This window comes from Tyto alba, unplaced genomic scaffold (assembly GCF_018691265.1).
Source record: "Tyto alba isolate M040663 unplaced genomic scaffold, T.alba_DEE_v4.0 Super-Scaffold_48, whole genome shotgun sequence".
In the NCBI taxonomy this organism is placed as follows: domain Eukaryota; kingdom Metazoa; phylum Chordata; class Aves; order Strigiformes; family Tytonidae; genus Tyto; species Tyto alba.
In genome coordinates, this window is record NW_024881324.1 from 24,918,370 (window position 1) to 24,938,356 (window position 19,987).

Genomic DNA, 19,987 nt, shown 5'->3' on the forward strand with positions numbered 1-19,987 from the left:
CATTTACTGAAGCGGCAATACGTAATTCACTCATTTACAGCTGACTACAGAATGTACACACACTTTCCTGATAGCAATATTCATGCCTTTCTAATGACTGAGGGGATCCTCTAAAGGACAGAAGGATGGCATACGGTTCTTACCTACCACTTCTGCAACTTTTTAAAACTGTCCCATATTATCTGAGAGTTAGAGTCTGCTGAGAGAAAAAAACCCCTTTATTAACAATTCTTTCTGTAACAGGATCCATTTGTGGATAGTAAATGGATAACAAAGCATTTTATGGCTGTGAAGAAAACTGCAACCACCATCAACCCGATTCTGATTCTACAAAATTTTAGCTTAATTTTGCTGTCCAAAAATCAACAGATCTTACACCCAAATTCTCTGGCAACTCTTCTGAGAATGGCAGATTTAATTTCTTTTCATCAATACCTTTCGTACACTTAGTGCTTGATGCTGATCAAAAGCAGTAATCACCACCGACACCAAAAATTTTTCTTTCAGTAGAATTTGCTACATGACCTTATCAACATGGAAAGGGAAAATACCTCAAAACCGATGTGTCATAGCCAATGGACTATCAAAAGGGACCAAATGTCCATTGTTCTGAGTACATGAGTCACTTTCAGGGATGTGACTAATGTAAATTTAATTCTGGAGTTCATGTGTTGAGGTTTTCAGTGTCCAGAAAGTAGGGAAGCTCCACTGGCATACTTTACACAGTCTCACTGGCCACACTGTAGAAAGATTAGTTATGACTGATACAGAAGATCAGAAGAGCTTCTGAAAGAACTGGTAATACAGGATCCTTAAAAGAGGATGAGTTTTTAAGTTTTAGAAGTTTAAAAAACCAAACCTAAACCACCATTTAAAAAAAGGAGTTTATCAAGATAAATGCTGGCCATCCCACCTGCCTGAGGAATGCCAAAAATGGCAATGGTAACAGGAAAATACATTAAAATTGACTCGTTTGGAATACACGTAGGCTACAACGTACAATTTTCTGACCACGGTGAAAATATTTTCTAACAGCCTCACAGGATTAAAAGACAAAAACAACTACCACTTTAAAGATACACCCATTATTGAAAGGCTGCATGCTATTATAGGAGTGATGCTCATCCTGGCCCTGTCCTACCATGCAAACTTCAGTCAGTCAATGTCATCTGTTCGGTAGACCTGAACTACACAAATACCTGGTCCGGTCAGCACTGATGACTTGAGATTAGCAATATTTTTTTAAATCATATGAATTGTAACATTAGTAAAATTGTGAGACTGAATGACCTTAAGTGTTCAGAGCTCCTGTCAAACAACTGATACCTCTGAATCTTCAGCTACCTACAGTTAACTGCACTGCAGTAACTAATAGACCAAATATTTGGGGCTATTTGTATCAACTGAGACTTAATTAGCAAGAGTTGCATGCTCAGCCCCTAAAGCATGACTTGTATGAAAATCAATCTTGCATTTAATAAAGCTCCCTTTAGTCTCATAATTTTGCCATGCTTAGAGATACAAAACCTGCACTAACTTTCTTTTAATTTTAAATCTATTGATGCTAAACTAACATACATCTTTTGCCAGAGGACCACTGTATTATGCCAGATTATCTCTAGAAAAGTCTCGCAGGCATATTTTGATGCATATTTATCTATTAACTTCTCTAGTAACTTGAAGCTCTGGAGGGCTAGAATGCATCTCAAACATTCAAATGTGAAGTGAAATTATTTCAGAAATAAAAATCTCACGCCTTCTTCCCATCCTCCTTCCTCTAACTCCCCAAAATCCCTCAGTTAACTTTAAAAAAAGGTAATAATAAAATGGTACTAAACACTCCTACACTTCAAAGTTAAGACTAGAATAGTTAAATTACCAACAATTGCTCTTAAAGGAAGGCCATACACCCTGTCAACTAGATGTCTTGAAGTTATTTTTATGAAAGCACGTTTGTCAATCTGAAACTGACAGCTGATGACATCAGGTGCAAAGACAACTGCCTATAAATTAACACATCACTGAAATATGGAAGATATTGCAGTCAGGGACATTGTCCAAGGGATTTTTTTCAACTGTAACAGCAACTGCTCCTTAAGGTCATGGGCAAACATATTCAAACACAGTCAGCATTGCTCCAGTCTGCATCAAATGCTGGGAGATTTTGAGATAGACCTAAAGTAAGGGTCTTACAATCATTTTTGTCCCCAAGTCAGTTACTACTAAGAACAAAGTTCTGTGTGAGCAAACTTTCTTACATATATAAAACACATAACTTTTTAAAAAAAAATGTATATACATAACTTTATACACACACACACATATATATATGGGCATGTATATATACACACACACTAGCCCTGGATTTGACTTCTGCCAGTTTATTTCAATAGCAAATTGTAATTCACAGCTTAAGCCACTGGTAATACAGTGGTATCAGTACTTTCACAGATCTCTCCACTTGTTTTATCTGAGACCTGTAAATGCAATTTTACATATCCCTCTCCTACTTATTCCTGTGCTATATCAGGACACTATAACTTATCTACTACAAATAACAGTTAGGAGTGCTGTGCTGACCTCACTCCACATACGTCGTACTGTGGATGATGATCAGCATGCTTCTAATTGTTGATGTACAGAAAGCCTTGGAGTTGTATCTGCAACACAGTGACAGCAATACAGCATGGCAGTGCCCTTTCCAGGACACAAAATACTTCCAGACAAAGCACACCAGCCATGCTGTCAACAGGCTTCCTTCTACAAGGCAGAGTAATTATTTATGTCTCTTCCCAAGAGCAGTTTGAAAAGAGTAACTGACAGAACTTGGTATGAATTTGCTCATTTTCTTAACTCTTTCAAGTGCTGTAGCTTCTGGGTGTACTGCAACATAGTTCACTTTGTTTTATAGCTTCAGAGCTTATCAAGTAGCCATCACTTACCTAGGAATACAAGCTAGGTATGAAATTAGTCTTCTAAGGTCTTCTTGCCGTATTCTATCATGATTACTACGAGCTGGAAATGTTAGAATGGGACCTCCACGCTTATCTCTGCCACCTGAAAAAGTAAAGATGTTAAACGACCCCACAGTGTAACACCATTCTTGTCTGCAAAATTAGTGTTCAGAATACTTTTAAAAAAACCTAAGTCCTACACTGTTTCATAAACATCCACTTAAAAAAATAAATGATTTCAAGTTAAATGCCAACACTGTCATTTAGCGACCAGCTTAAAAATTAATTTTGTGAGTATAAATCAGCACATTATCACTATTCCTACAATGAGGAAATATAAAAAAAAAAAAAATGTCAAAAAAACTGAAACAAAGAATAACCGTAACATTACACTTACACATTAGTCACATTCAAGTTTGAGTGGCAGCGTGACATCTCCAGCAACGGTGCTGTGTTATGCATTTAACTTCTGATTCAGCGATTGTACAGATTAAATTTAAATAGTTATGCTACTTTGTAGGCAAATATTTAGAGTTTACTCAACGTTAAATTCGTTACTAGCACTGAGCTTAGGTGTACAGTATTTCACACCCAATGCATATACTAGATAAGATGATGAATACAATTTAAGCATTTGGTTCGTATTTTTACCCTAAATTGTCAGTTTATAATTTTTAATTTTGTTAGCAATGCAGGAAATTCTGAATCCATTTAATATGTAAGGCAAAAAAATCTGACTTTGAGTAGTTCCACGTAAGTGTATTCATCTCATTCGTTAAATTGCCCAGACTTACTGTAGTTGAGCATTAAACCACAATTTTAGATCCAGCCCCTTGCTAGTGACAACAAAATGTTACTATTACTATATGCTAAATTCAAGTCAGCAGGCTATCTTTATATACAGCACTTGTATAATAGCACAGTCACATTCTTACAAGCTAAATTTCACATACATGTTCTCAACCACAGATGTGCGGACTGTTTTCTTCTGTCCCATGGAAACGCAGAAAAACATTATTCTCTGTCCTGATCAATTTCTCATTGTAAATCAGCTCCTTGTTGTAAATCTGTTACTAACCAAAGTTGTTTGTTTTGCTTTGTGTTTTTTTTTTTTTTTTTTTTTTTTTTTTTAATCCCTTCGAAAGGAAGGCCAAAAGCAAATGAATAAAACCAGTCACTCAAAAATTCATCACTATCCTCCCCAAGACAGTCTTCATGTGCTTTCTAGACACTAAGCCTAGCTGTCAAGGTCTCCAGGGACTGTGTGCACTGGACATGTTCCCCGTGAGGCATCAAATGAAACTCAGAAGAGGCGAAAGCAGCTTTGAATTTCCAGCAAGCTGCAAAGCCAGAAACCTAAAATTAAAAGGAAATTCATATTCTTATCTTCCCTGACCCTCTTAAGTGGGACGGGAGATTAAAAACAAGTGAGTTGTCTCATTCTAATAGAGAGAGGTAAGTCTGGTCTTGACCATCCTGACCCGTTTGCCAAGAAGAGAGCTTTGAGGGTTTTTATATACCAAGTAACAGGATAAAAACAAGACAGAAGCCACAGGAGAGAGGAAGAATAAATGACAGTCTGATAGCCCAAGCCTTGGCTCAGCTCTAAAGTGATCACTGGGCTCCAAAGCCACAAAAACTTAGCTGATACTCTGCTGCAGCCCTTAATGCTCTTCTCAGTGCACCCCAGGACATCAGCTACGGATCCTAAAAATTTGCATTTCAACTGGTAAATGCTACTGATTCCAACCCCACAGAAAAAGTATGTGATTGCTCAGGGTAGAAATTCTTAAAAAAGCAGCAGCTAGCAGGGAAGGGCACACACCTGCATCATGCGACTTTCCAACATGGCAGAGTAAAAAAAAACATATTCTTTATGTCATTTTGGATGCCTCTTCAGTTGGCTCCCAGCTCCATATACACCACAGAGAAAACCCACTTTTCAAGTACGGTGCTTAAACTTCTGATAAATCATATCCTGAAATTTTGATACGTTGGAGACAAAATCTGTCACACGTTTCAGGTCTAGATGAGTAATGAAGACTGATTTTTGGTGAAAAGAACTTCACTATCTGGTCTTAAATCAGATACCCAAATTGTAAACATTAAGCAAAAAAGTCCCTAAGACTCGTCTTTTTCATCAGCTATACTTAAAGCTTTCTTAGGCCTTTTCAAATAAATAACTCTCATTTCCTTTGTTCCTGATGCTCCTGTGACACACACAAACAGGAATGTTAAAAGCAACGATATATGAGGCATCAGGTGGGAATTTCCTGTCTCACAATAGTGTTTCTTCAACTCAACCTCTTATTTGTATTGGTTTAACAAAAACATATTAAGCTACCACTTTCATTGGTGAGACTTCCATTATTACCCTTTTCCTTCTATATAAAACCCCCACAGTACTGAGATATTCTGTTTATGCCAAGATGTGTCATATGAGGAGCTGCTCAACTCCCATGAGTCACCCAACATGAATCAGTTCTGTCTAGTGCACATCACTAACAGCAGTCTTGTCAATGGTCTCCAAACAGCACCGAAATCCAACAGGCTGAGTAGGGCAGTTTTTTCAGGAAATGCCTTTTTACCTCATTTCAAAGTATTTCGGTGAAGCTCAGCAGTAGGCTTTTACGGCATGTTTAACAAGTAAAGCGAGTTAAAGTGCTATTTCCTCATATGAAACCGAGATCATTGTACCTTGTAAGACAATGCTCTCCTCGTATATGTGTAAAGATGTAAGAGCATCTGTACTTCAACAGACTTCAGTTTAAACTGAACCAAAAAAAATAGCATCCAAGACTCCATTTGTACTTCACAGTTAGACCTCTGAGAGGCTCTTCTATTTCAGGTGGTGAGACACCCAATATTCAAGTAAACTATTTCCCGGGGAAAATCAATTCAAGGAAACTTTTTCTCTTCCCCATGCCACCCTTTGTTGTTGTTCGACAACCACTCCGTTGGCAGTTTCAGCAAAACATCACAGGATTCACAGGGAAGCTGCACTGAGGCATTTGCATTCTGTGTATCAAGTTATTTTGCTACTTTGACCAAGACAAGATAAAGCAGTCCAGTCTGTCAGAGTGGTTTTTATGAAGGACGAGTATTTCCAACACAGAACTGATTCCAGAGTCAATATGTACAGATACCAGAATTCTGGCTAGCTTAGTGAGCTTTGAGACTTCGCAGTTATAAACCTACAAACAGCAAGATGTACTTCACAGAAGTGCTTTTTCTTCTGTACTTCCTTGCCCCCTGCCCTAGCAAAAACTACCTGCTTCAAGAGCTGTTTCAGAATTGAATTCTCAGAGACTACATCTCTCCTTCTCTCTCCAACTGTCATCCAATCATTAACTTTACCTTTCTGTAACAGCTTGAGCATCACAGCTACACTAACATATTTTAAGATACACAAGGAACACGCAGATTTTAATAAGTCCAAATGACTTATCCGCACCACAGCCCTCGTTTGTACATTGTTTGTTGCACAAAATCTAGTTCTGAATTCATCTCTGTTTTGCTTTGTTTTTTAAAAAACGCTATCCTGGCTGGTGCTACAGATAACAGAGGCAGGGGAAAGAACTCTCTTCCATTTAAATAAATCTTCAGATACATTAAATTATGGAAAATCCACTCGTTTTTTTCATTTACAAAACCACATCATTAAGAGCTCAATAAAGGGGGCTAAACTGGATTGCGATGATGGAGGAAAAAGCAAAAGTGAATCACATCAGATCTACTGTGATTTGTGTCAGAGGAAAAACACCACTGAAACAGTTTTTTCAGTGAGATGAATTACTCAGTCTGTACAAAGGAAAATAAAATATGTTGAGTAGATTTGTTCAATATATCCACCTGAAAACAAATGAAAGGAATAAATGAAAAGCAAAGACTGAAACGAAGCAATATAGAATTACAGCCTAACTCTGGCTAACACAGATCGACGAGGTACCTGTTGGAGGAGAAAAGGGAAACTCATAAATACAGTTTAATCACAACATAGTACGCTTGGAGTAAAAGTGGTTCCTCGGTGGGAGGCATCTGTTACCAAGAGCTTTAACTTATTAAAACACCAAGATTTCTGATTAGATCAAAACATCATCTCAAGAATGGCCTAGGAGATACCTCTGGTAGAAACAGTCGTTGCCCCTTGTCTTCTCAGTGCAGCTCTTTGCGAAGAGAGCACATCCATCCCCTTTGGAGCTGCCCTTTAAGAACTGGAATACTATGATAAGGTACCCCCCGAGCCTTCTCTTCTTTTCAAGTCTTTCCTCAAATGGCAGGTTCTCCATCCCTCTCATTATCTCCGTGACCCTCCTGTGGAGCCTCTCCAGCCTGCCTGCCTTTTTCTTTAATTGTGGGGACCAGAACCGGACACAGTCCTCCAGGGACAGCCTGACAAGCGCTGAGCAGAGCCAGAATGATCACTTCTGTACCTCTGCTAGTAATTCCCCCGTAGATACAGTACAGAATCTGATTTGCCTTTGTTGCTTCAGGAGCACATGCTGACTTATGTTCAGCCTGTTGTCCACCAGGACCCCCAGGTCCCTTTCAGCACAGCTGCTCCCCGGCCACGCAGACCCTAGCCTGCGCTGGGCTCTCTGTTCAACTTCACACCGTTCTTGCTAGCCCAGCTCCTCCAGCCTGTCCAGATCTCTCCATAAGATGGCTCGCCATCGTATGTCCATCTCACAATAAGCTGGTCTCAATAAGTGCTTAAGAAAGTCAGCGTTGTGGAAAGATCAGTGTCTTCAGTGTATTCTAAGAACACAAAGACGTATATACTGCTATACAGCCCACACTTACTCATTTAACTTGGAGAAGGAAGTTCTCGGCAGAGAATGGCAAAGGAAAGACTAGAGAAGTGAACGGAGGATCTCAAACACTCCATGAATTTTTTTCAGACTCTTATTTGTGTAACTTTCCTACTCCATAAAAAAAGAACCATTCCTTTGCACTGTTGATTATCATACTTTATTTCTACTTGAGAAGGTACTTGACAATCAACAATGAATATGTTGCAACAACTCTACCAGAACTCCAATATAAATGAGATAAAACAAAACAGAAAAAAAATTGTAGTGATGTTTGTATATACCTTAGTCTTAATGGGACTATTAGAGTTTTTAGTAGAGATAACAGAGTTATCATTTGATAGAGTTTTAGTAGAGGTATCCCCAATAAATTTGTCCTACTTCTACAGACCTTAACCAGTTACTGTACTTAAAAATATTAAAAACAAGTACTTAAGCCAAAGTTGTACTTTTGAAGAAAAAAAATCAGGTACACTGAAAGCCTCTGTCAGCCAGTAATCCAACAGCTGTCTTTAACCTTTGTGTTCCCAGGTATAAAGCTTGACAGGTCTAGTTCCACAACAGTTAAGGCCTAGTGGTAGTGGTAGCTTTCTTAGGGCTTTGTTTTGTTGGAGGTGGTTGGTTGCTGTTTTTTTTTTTTTTTTTTTTAAATCACTCTCACTACTAATGTATCCCATTTCATTTGAGCTGCACTTGCAACGGAAACGTGAAACCCCAGATCCTGGCAGATGAGTTCTGGCCAGCCTTGCTGTCCACAGCTGTTTGTTCCATTCTTCTGTCAGAAGCTGCTACCTTCACACAGGCAAGTTGGCAACCACTTCTTCCTGCCTGCACCTCGTCTGCTCTGCTTCGTAATCCATCCTCTCCCCTTGAATTTATCTTCAACTGTCATTTGGCCCACTTCACTTTCACTGAATTAATGCCTTTTCAGAATGTCATACGCTTACAAACTAACATTATCACCTTCCAGATGACTTCTAAAGGGTCTAGTCTAACTTCTGGACAACCTGGAAATTGGTTTTGGAATGGAAACTGACTCTATTTTCATTTAAGTGCCATAAAGTAAAGTCCAAAAAAAGAGTAATGAGGGATTGAAATTTTGTGCTTAATTCCTTTTTTCCCCCTCTTCTTTCCCTCTGAAAATACAGTTTTAAGCAAGTCTTCAACAGCACTGCTATTCATAAGCAGAAGAAACAGGAGTTCCCACAGTAACAGGGAAATTTTCTCCGGGCAGTCTGTTGTATCATTCATTACAGTTGCCAGGAGCTTTAAAAAAAAATATATCTTTCTTGCTTTACACCTCTGCTTGACTCAGCAGAGTCAACGGGATGAAGCACTGTGAACTACACACTGTACTTGCAAGCATCAGCATCCATGCACAGCAAATCCCTAAAAAGTGCAATTTCAGGGATCATTTTGTATGTTTTAATATTTACAGATAAGAGCTTTATTTTTGGAGTTCTTGACAAATTATTTATCCAAAAAAAAAAACAAACCTTTCAAATATGAGACTGTCCTCTAAATCATCTGACACTCAGATTATGGCAAAAAGAATGATGTTGTTTAATCCCAACAGATTTGGAATTAAGTACTTCAGAAAATCACACCAAAACGCGGCTCACAAGAATAAGCACCTCAGACATCATTACATCAAGTAAAGTTACTTATCAAGCTACGGAATATGTTATAATATCCATCCATCTAACCCCCACTTTTAAATCCTCTGCTGTTCCTCATTAAGTAACCAACCAACTTCAAGGTATCTGCTGGAGATAGCTAAAATGAGATGCCAACTCATTTCACCATGAAGATATTAAGTGTGCTTCAAAAGATATACTCTGAAATTTCACCTCTGCAACAGAGATATTTGTCCAGTGCTTCAGATGTGCCAGTAACAGCCATCTCTGTAAAACTGTCCTGGGTTTGAGTGAGCAGTGGGACTTTTTGGTAGCAGGGGAGGGGGCTATTGGGGCGGCCCCCTGGGAGAAGCTTCTCGAAGCTCCCCCAGCTCCAAGTCAGCTCCACCTCTGCACCAAAACTGAGCCCATCAGCTGCGCCTCTGCCAGAACGTATTTAAGAAGGGACGTGGTGAGGAGCAGTGGGACTGGTGAGGGGGAGTTGGGGCAGCTGCATGAACACCAAGGTCAGTGGAGGAACGGAGGAAGAAAGGAGGGGGGAGGTGTGCCGGAGCAGAGACCCCCCTGTATCCTGTGGTGAGATGGCAGGGCGGCCCCCCCCTGCCACCCATGGAGATATACGGTGGAGCAGACATTGATTTATGGCCTGTGCTTTTCGCCTGGATGATCAAGATGCTGTGCCCGAAGGACGCCGAGGTCTTGTGGGAAGAAGCAGCCCCGGCTGCTGTAATTCATCGCTGGGAGGATTGCAGCATGCGGGGGAGTCCCACGCTGGAGCAGCTCGGGAAGGGCTGCAGCCGTGGGAGGGAATCCAGTTGGAAAATGTTGTGTCCCACACTGGAGCAGTGTAAGGAAACACTGCAGCCTGTGGGAGGGACTCACGTTGGAGAAAGTTTGTGGAGGACTGTCTCCTGTGAGAGGGGGACCACGATGGAGCAGGGGAACAAGTTCCAGAAGCTCCCCCCACTAAAGATAGCAGAAGCAGCAGCACTGACTGCACCCCCCATTCCCTGCCCCTGCGCCGCTGGGGGAGGAGGTAGAGATATCGGGAGCAGAGCTGAGCCCGGGAAGAAGGGAGGGGTGGGGGGAAGGTGTTCTCAAGATGTGGTAATGCTTCTCACTGTCCTACTCTGTTAAGTGTTGTTGTTAGTGTCTGTAATAAATGTATGTTCTTTTTTTCTTCCCCTAACGAGTCTGCCTTTTGCTCGTGATCATAAAGGGGAATTTTTCCCCACCCCAGTCCTATCTCAAATCCCAAACCTGGCTCTCTGTCCCTTCTTACTGCCGGAAGAGAAGGGAGAGAGAGTCACTGTGTGGTGGTTGGCTGCCGACCAGGCTCAAACCAAGACAAAAACTCTCAGGCAGAAGAACCGCACATAAGAGAAGTAATATGACTACGGTACAGCAGGCGTCTTAAGTTGTTCTAAATAATGCTGTTGGGATCTGCAGGGGGGACAGGACATGACCAGGACGACAACAAGCAGTATGTTCCACATTGAACAAGACATATATCTTCTTTATTACAGACCCTTTCACACCGCTCATGTTATGTTTGGGATATCCAGCTGGAACAGGTGCTACCGTAGCTTTCCATGACTTTTGTAATGATATTTAAAGTATTTTGAATACCATTTACATGTGACTAACAACAGTTATTACATTCCACAACAGAAGAAAATAACTGTACCTGAAAGGTATGCAACTTTTTCCTTTAAAATTGGCAATACTTCCATAGCCTTCATTTCATCATTTTTGCGAAACCCTGAAAAAAGGAAAAGATAAGATAATTATTCAGAAATTCAGACAGGCTCAGCTTCTACATTTAACTGATGCACTATAAAACATTCACCTTTGGAATACAATCTGAATGTTATGATTTCAGGAATTAAGACAACCTTACAGTAAAAGGTTGCAAAAAAAAGAAACTAAACTTCTAAAATATATTAATGAATAAGTCATTGATTTGACTAGCTTAACACAAATAGCACGGTCTGTTAGCAAGCCTCGGCAGAAATAGGATATTGGAATCAGCCTTTTTCATCAGTAAATGAAAGCTATCAGTTGGATCCTGTTGCTTATAGGCATTCCAAATCCCACTTTCACTTTTTGTTCCAGTAGAGGAGTAGTATTAAGCTAATAAGAACGGGTACCTTTAGAATAATAACCAATCACAGAAAAACCCCTCATAACAGAAAAAAAAAAAAACAACCAAACAAACAAACAAAAAAACACACCCAAAACTTCCCAAACGCACAAAAAACACCACAAAAAAAGACCCATCAAAAAACCCCGACACTATTTACTTCCACCTTGCCTTACATCACTTCTGTACGCAGAATGGGGAAATAAAGCTCTCCTGTCTTTGCTGCTGCCTGACAGGAGCTGCATTTTGTAACAGAAAGCGCATTTTGTCATGTTAACTCTATACAGCCATGGAGTTTGAAACGGTCCATCCCCAAGGTGAGTGATTATAGTCAAGGTTGCAGAGAAGCACATCACCAGCTCGTCCTTCCTCTCTACTTCCATTACATTTCTGTGGTCAGATTCTAAACTTCTCCCTTCTGTATTAAGGGAGATCTAGGAAGCATTTTATTTATGACCTTATATTGCATATTGATCCGTACAATACAGAATTGGTCCCTTTTGGGTCATTCTTGTTCGTCTTACAAAAATTGGGTGGTTTTGTAGCCACGCTTCAACTAAACTGTCTGTATTATCCTTCCCAGTCTCTTTGGATTCATGTGCTTTTTTAACAATCCAAATTTTGAAGAAAGTACCCCTTCTGGGCTAAGTGGGAAGCACTCACTTCTCTGTCACTGTTGAAGCCCAGAAGTGCTGCGAAGCAAGACAGCCCAAATAGTCTGCTACAACACAGTAGTGGTGTTCCCTAAAAGCAACGGTTTTAGCTAGTTAGAAGGTAAAATAAGCTTCTAAATTATTTATAGTTTCAGGGAAATCTTACAAGAGCAAGCTCTGGTGTACACGTGGGAGTCTTTTCTAAAACATTTTGTTCTTCCCCTGTGCAAAAGGGCCACAGTCCCTCTAGAGATGGCAGCAAAAGCTGTCACTGATGCTCAGCAGGGATGCCATAATTTTTCTTCCTCCTCAAAAATATCCAAAAGTTTCCTATCCTTTGGTCTCAGGCTCGGAGCTTTAACGAAAGAGCTGTGTACTTCAGAGACAAAACCTGAAGGTATCATACTGGTGTCATCAAGTAACATAAGATTTGTAAAGAAGTGCATTATATATGTAAATTACACCACAGCCTTTCTATTCCAGCCAGCAATATTGAGACTTCTGTGCCACTACAGTATCTCCTTGGGCCCTACTCTTCAAAACAGACCCCAGACACACCAAATAAAACACCCAAGGGACAAAGATGGCCAGGTGCTTACATGTCGTGAGCTACGAGCAAGGACTAATCTGAATGATACTGTTTAGTCTGAAGAAATGGGGGAAGACATGGTAGCAGTCCTCAAAACACATCAATTCTGGTGGGAGCAAAAGTTAAACTGGCTAGAATTACAGTGCGAGGTTTACTCTCGATGGTAGGAAGTGTTGTGAAGAACTGTGAAGCAGCACACGGGACTGTCCGTGGAAGACTACAGACTATCCATGACTGAGGATTTTTAAAAAAACGCAGCTCGACAAATGTTTGTCAGTAACTGAAGTGTTCAACAGCGACTTCGCCTCAGCATCCACAGATTACAAACAAAAGAAAACTAAACAAACCCTCTTCCAGTCATTAGCTAGTTCCCTGTTCTTCCATGAACACCATAAACCAAAACCAAACCCCAAATTCCAGACTAGACCAGCAAAGCTGGTTCCTTGGGTAACCCTGGTGCATGGAAGGGTTTCCACACAATGGACAGTATTTTGCAATTGCAGAGCAACTCCAGGCTGACCAAGCAGTGGAGGAACACAGCTATTTCTTCCATGTCTGCACTTAGACTCTCAGGAATCTAAGACAGCCCCAGAGGAACCTCTCGTATTATTCCTTCCTCCCGAGTACTCGCTATGGGTTATCAACCTTTTACGGAAACTGTCTACAATTTAAAGTTTTCATTTAGCATGGGCTAAAGCTTTAAATGAGACTTTATGAAAAACCATGGGCTTAAATAACTCATCTAAAAAGACAGCAAATACCTTTTTTCCACCTCGAAATATTTGGGCTTCAGTTGACTGCTACAGGCACCCTTCCAGAATAAAATTTTTTTTAACGTGCTTCGAGCTACCCACCATAAGCTTAATGCCAATTTAGCATGCTCAGCTTTCACATCAACCATAGCAATTCCTTTTCTTTACAGTAAATTTAGAGGTAGAAAATACCTTCTCCTCACCTAAAAAGCATGCAGAAACTAGTGCTGTACTTTGCTATCTTAGCTCAAAATTACCCAAGACATTGATGTTACTGCAACTTGCTTCCTCAGTTTTCTAAGCCCTTAAACTACTTCACCTCAGATGATGCACAGTGGCTGCACATTTTACTTTGCCCGTGGCATGTAAGAAGCAAGAAACATTTAACGAGCATTTCTTTGATTATTAAGGGGCTGCTCAAGGTAAACACCCTAGCAAATACGTTAGTGCTTGGCTCATGTTCTGGATCTGCATATCCCTAAGGCTGACTGCCTCGGATTATCATATTCCTGCTGCTCTAAACAGCCTATTTTTATTCCAGTTCTGCAGCGTTAAAGCTTAAGTGAAAAGACTGTGGGGATTACAATTGATGAAAGAATGCTGGGGAGCAAAAAGGGTGAATACGGCAAGAAAGCATCATGTTTTTCTGTCCAACAGTAATAACAGAAGGAAAAAAAAAAAAATCAATATAAACAGGTTTTAAGGTCTGGGGGTGGGTCCTCCCCCTCTTTTTTTAAAGCCTCTACGGCACAAAATATTTGCGATTATGAGGATTTATTGTAAGGGGGGGGGGGGGGGGGAGAAAAAAAAAAAAAAAAAAAAAAAGAGGCATATACCGCACACAAATGAAATGCCATAAATAATCCGCACCGCTCTCGCCCTGCACGGCTCGGCAGCCCCCGCGCCAGCCGGCTGCATCACGTGATCCCGGGGGTGATGTCATCGCTCCGCGGCCGGCCCCGCCCCCGCGCTCGCTCCCGCCGCCAAGCGGGGCCTGTGCGCGGCCGGGGCACCCAGTCGGGGTGTTCCCCCCCCCCCCCCCCCGGCCAGGTCGCCCAATAAGGCGGCGGTTGTGCTTGAAAACCGTCGGGTTTAATCCTAAATCCTACGCTAATACCTTTTAAAGACAATTTTAGCCCTCAGCGGGGAAACCACCCTTGCTATTTTCAATACCAATTAAAGGAACGCTCATTCTGCAGTTTCACGTTTTTAATAGGTAGTATACGCCCTTCTGTTGTCTCATACATCACACGGACACTTCTCCCTAGCTACCAAGCCAAGAGGGAAAAAGCTCAAATTATGCTAATTAATATTCAACTCCAGTAGATTAAGTAACACACGGCTAAGTAGTCCATTTCAGAGATTATTATTTTTCCCCCCCACCGTGAAGCTTCCAGAATCACCCAATATCCTGAGTTACAGCAGCGCAGGCCTCTACTCAAACGGTCTGTTATCGCAAAGCAGTTATTGAGATGTTGTGTCACACAACTAAAAGACCTTTGAAGCATTCAAACAAGAAAGAAGCAAGAAGGTCACCTCAACTTTTTATACAGATGCATCCAGTGGGAAACGGAGCAGCCTTTCCCACAAACACACCAGCTCCCCTTTGCCCTCCGCCAGACAAACCGAACCAACTCGTCGTCTGGACTAATCTTTTTGCTCACGCTGTACGCAACTGAGAGGTTTTGCTGCAGCATATTCATTTATTCGAGTCAAAAGACCCATCAAAAGACACTAATTCCCGGGTAGAGGCATCACCCCTAGGAGGTTTCGGAGTTGCCCAAATGGCCAGCACAGGCCCCTCTCGCTCGGGCTGCAGGTTTCCCCAAATCCCACGGCAAAGGCCGGGCTGCAGAGCTGCACCGCTGCCTGCCCGGGGGACGGGACAGGAATCCAGTGCAGAGGAGCCACTTTCTGCTGGGAAATCACCGTGTTCCTGCCACTGCTGCTCCCCTGCGTCCCCAACTTGCTGAAACTTCCTACGGGCACCGAAAGCCGGCGAGCAAATCAGCTTTAGAGCAGCAACAGAAACAGGGCACCCTGTGCGGTAGCTCACGCGTCCAAGACAAATGCTGTGCTGGTTTGGGGCTGAGGCATCCTTCAGACACAGGAGGCAAGATAACTCTTCATTACCTTGCGCTGCAGTGGTCAGTAACTGGTCAGCCACACAATTAAAGGGAGCAGATAAAATTGCCTTAATCACACCTTCTACGCTAACAGTTTGATTACAGAACCGCGATACGAAACAGCTTCCCCAAAGGTGCATCGCTGCCCCAGGAACAAAGGAGTCTTTGTTGCTTTGAAGATACCTTTAGTGATGTGCATCCTTCTGTTATGGCAACAAGCATAAATCACAGAAACAGAAATTAAGACAGCAAAAAAAACTCGGAAATTGAAGCTAAGAGCAGCACCTCTGCTAAGAGGCGGATGAAGCATTCATCCATTGTTGTCACACACAACTGACTTGAAACTGTTCTGAAACATGGCTAGGAAAAAAAAAAAAAAAAAAAAAAAGGAACACTGTCATCCTGCTGAAAACTCTCGTCTTCAAGACCACAACTGCTTTTCCCCTTGCAACACTAAAACCAGACCTTTTCATACACAAACAAAAAAGCTAGGCTCAACCCCAGAATATGTCGATGCTTTAGGCTCTCTTTGGAATTCAGAGGACTGGCCCCGTATGTTCTATCATCAACAGCAAACTAGTGCCTTATCTGCCAGGCTGCTCCCTCCAGCACCAGCCTTCTAATCCCCAACCTCTTCTTTGACAGAAATCCCATCACAAACCAGAGGAACCTCGTCCAGTGAGTTACTCTCTTCATTTCAAAGGATCTGCTCTGAGAGGACTCTGCTCAAAAATCCACACACCATACTAAGGAGGGAAAAAAAAAATATATATAACAGCTGTGATAGAGAGACCCAGAACCGCTACATCAATGCACAGTTCAGGTAACTAGGGAGTTAAGTAATAATTGGACTGATTTATGTTAGACATAACTGGAAAGAAATATTTGCTAGAAGACCAGAGATAAAACGACTTCCATGGGTGGGGAGGCAACTGTTGCCTTGCCAAGCAGCAACTTCCTGCAGCCAGGCAGGACAGCAGGAACCCTGAACTATTCTTGTATCCACCGGTCCTTTTGTGTTGATTAAGCTTCACCTTGGAACATAAAACCTCAAAACTGTAGCTAGTCAACATTTAAACAAAAAAGAATCCAAGATGTTGCCATCTTTAGCATTTCCTCTATTTCACTGCATGAATAACATCAACTACATGACTCTGCAATCTGAGCTATTCTTCCCTTTAATTATAAAGCCATCCTAGCTACATTTCCAGAAAAATTGCCTTCTAGTTAATTATGTAAAAAGAAAAAAAAAACAAAACAAAACAAAAAAAAAACCACACACCAAAACAAAACAAAATGTAGGCATACAGAAGCTCAAATGAAATAAAATTAGTGCATTATTAAACTGCTTACGTTTCATTACTTGCCCTTTTTCCTCCCCCATATCACAAGATGACGACATTGATTTTAAATCCTGGAAATCCACTTCAACTTTGCTTATCAGTGAGCAACTGTATATGATAAACCTCAGCTGCCAGTTCATTTACACACTACCTCCCATGTTTTTCAAGTGTCCACAAAGAGAAAGAGAGCACAAAGCAGGTTCCTATTCTCCCATTTTGCCATGAAGAGGTTTTTAAAATAGGACAGTGGAGAAATTTCTAAAGACAGTATTATTCCATGAAAAATAATTTTCAACAAGATAGGAGGAGATTCACAAACAGCCATTGTGAAGCCTTTTACATCCTTACTCTGAAGTTACTACATAGAAACCAGTACAGATACAGATTAAGTCAGTAGAACCATTTGATTCTTTCCTTCAATCAGATTTGGGAAAAGAAAAAAAAAAAAAAGGACTGCTGACTTCCACAAATTCTTGGGTTTATAAATGAAATCAGACTACTGAGGTAAAGGTGAGAAAGAAAACTGCACTTCCATAAAGCAGAAAATGGAAAAAAAAAAAAAAAAAAAAGCGCTAATTGAGAATACAACCCAAAGAGTTGGGGAAAGGGAAGCAAAAGGTAACTGAAGTTAGTGCATGTATGGGATTACCAATAGCTTTCCTTGATTTTACCTCAAGTATTTGAAGTGTCGATTTCATTTTTATGGTAGGCTTAACTATAAATTCATACTTTTGTAAGCAAGTAAAGGATTCATGGAGCAATCACAGCCGTCAATTCACCAACTGCACTGTTATTGCTTCCCGTTATAGACATTGCCTATATTCATTGCTGCTCAGCAATCTCACACCATCTTGCACATTGCAACAAAGCAAGAGAACTCAGGGAAATTATGGCAAAGACTGCAATTCTTTTCTCTTCTCTGAAGTTTTGTGAGCTTGCAGATGACCAGTTTCAAAAGGTATAATGGCAATCCATCTCAGGAACACTAACTTTTAAGTATGCCTGTCATGGCATCTTTAAGACCGTACGTCTTTTTAGGAGCAAATGAGGAACCATCAGCTGGGTTTTTTTAAATGACATACAGATCACGGGGCAACATTAGTAACCTCGGCATTCACTAGTTATTCATTCACTTTTTCTCAGTCCAGACTCTAAAGCCTCCATGTGATTCCAGCAAGGACACAGCTCACGGGCATACAACCAGCGGGGCGTGATTTCAGTGCTGTTCCAGCAGTCGTAGTCATGAGCTTAAGCAAAGTATTTGCTGTAGCTAACAGCTATTCATTTAACATTAAGAACCCGGTCCTGAATTTCAAGCAATTCCAGGAGTATCACGTGAGTATGCTTTTGACTCCCTTCAGCTCTGATCAGGCTCAAGATCCATGCATCAGGAAACGTTACACCTTCAAACCTCACTCGCTTTACTCATGACAGCTCGCAGAAATGTCCCTCCTCTTCCTGGTTTGCTCTGCACCCTACACACTTCTCCATACGTGCTGCAGGGAATTGCCCCACATCAGTACAAGGCAGGTATGCAGTGCTAGCACGTGGCACCTGACAGAACTGGACAGCTTAGAAATTGCCCTGAAGTAAGAAAATCAGATTCATCAGAATTACTAGCGCTTTACACCAGCTTTTGGCATTTTTTGCTAAGTGTAAGAGGTTCTCTGTTACTGTTTTCAACAGCTCCGTGGACCAGGACACACCTCTCTCGACTGCAAATTATGGGGGGAACACAGTGTCATACAGATGGATGTGGGATAAGGAAAGGCTACTGGTGTAGTTGACAGCAAATACTCAGTGCAAGATCAAATTCACTGAGTGAGTAACCATCCTTTTCTGGAAACTTACATACTCATCTATTCCTCAGTTAAGAAAGAGCAATTACTGGGAAACTAGCTACCTCAGGTGTGTACTGCAAAACTTGTTGAAGAGCTGCCTTATGAACCAAAGTTGAAGAACACTCCAAATCCTAAATCACTCTGTTAAAAATCTGCAATTTCCTTTTCACCGAGTAACAGGAACCTTCGCGTTACCCGTATTTTGTAATGAGGTCCTTCCCAACCTGAATCACCCTTAGATCCTATAAAAATGCATGAGCCAGAAGTACAAGCATCCCTTTCTCAACTGAAATTTAAGATGAGACCATCAAACTCTGAGCAGTTTCCTCACTTTGAAGCTGGGGTGGGGAGGGAGGAACTGTGTTCTCCAATGTATCTACCCATCTGGGATGTTCCGTCCGTTCCTGCTGTCCTACCGACGTTGTTGGGAGACGGTTTGTTTTGGTGGGAACTGCTCATCCATCTCTAAGCGCTGCAATACTCCAATTCCCTGCCCTGCTGAGATGGCAAACTTTTTTGTGGTGCTGTTCAAACACAGCAGCAGCACGCTGCTCTCTCTTGACTGTTGCTAGAGACATTCGTAGCACAAGGGGTCTACACTGCCAGGGCTCTCAGGAGGGCACCCTATCGCCTATAAAAGATTGCTTTAACACGCAGTTGTTTTAACAACGAGGTCCATAAACAATTTGACTTATTTTTCTGTTCAAAACACAGATCAAGTGGAAGGCAGTAGCTTCTAAATTCTGCGCAGCAACAGCTGGAACGTAACATTTTAGATCACGTCCTTTGGCTCTTGTTCCAAAACCACCATCTGGAGAAATCTCTTTCTACACTGAAACTGATGAAGACTACAGCAAGGGCCGTAAAAATAAGCAAGTTAAAACAGATTGAAAATTGCCCTACATTGTTTTATCCTGAGCAACAATAGGAAGAACTATTTCCATCTGCCCTGAAATCAATCAAAATACCAAAAAACAGACTGCATATTCTTCAGAAGAAATGCCTTTTTATAGCACAAAGTATTGCTTTTGGGCTTCCTATCATTCATATACTCCAAGATTAGGCATTTACTGGTTTTATTTTTTAAAATTTTTTTTCTTTTTCTCCACCTTTTTTTTTTTTTTAATATGCACACATT

At 41.2% G+C, this 19,987-nt stretch overlaps 1 protein-coding gene across 3 annotated transcripts in view; it reads right to left on the minus strand.

The window, feature by feature from the left end:
* The window catches only part of TRIO (trio Rho guanine nucleotide exchange factor), a 251,839-nt gene that overhangs the window by 170,065 nt on the left and 61,787 nt on the right, over nt 1-19,987 (minus strand). For all 3 annotated transcript variants that reach the window (XM_042806835.1, XM_042806836.1, XM_042806838.1), the window contains exons 2-3: nt 11,090-11,164; nt 2,943-3,057 (exon numbers count right to left, since the gene is read on the minus strand). In XM_042806835.1, the coding sequence (XP_042662769.1) occupies nt 2,943-3,057; nt 11,090-11,164 (190 nt within the window). The remainder of the gene's footprint in view (nt 1-2,942; nt 3,058-11,089; nt 11,165-19,987) is intronic.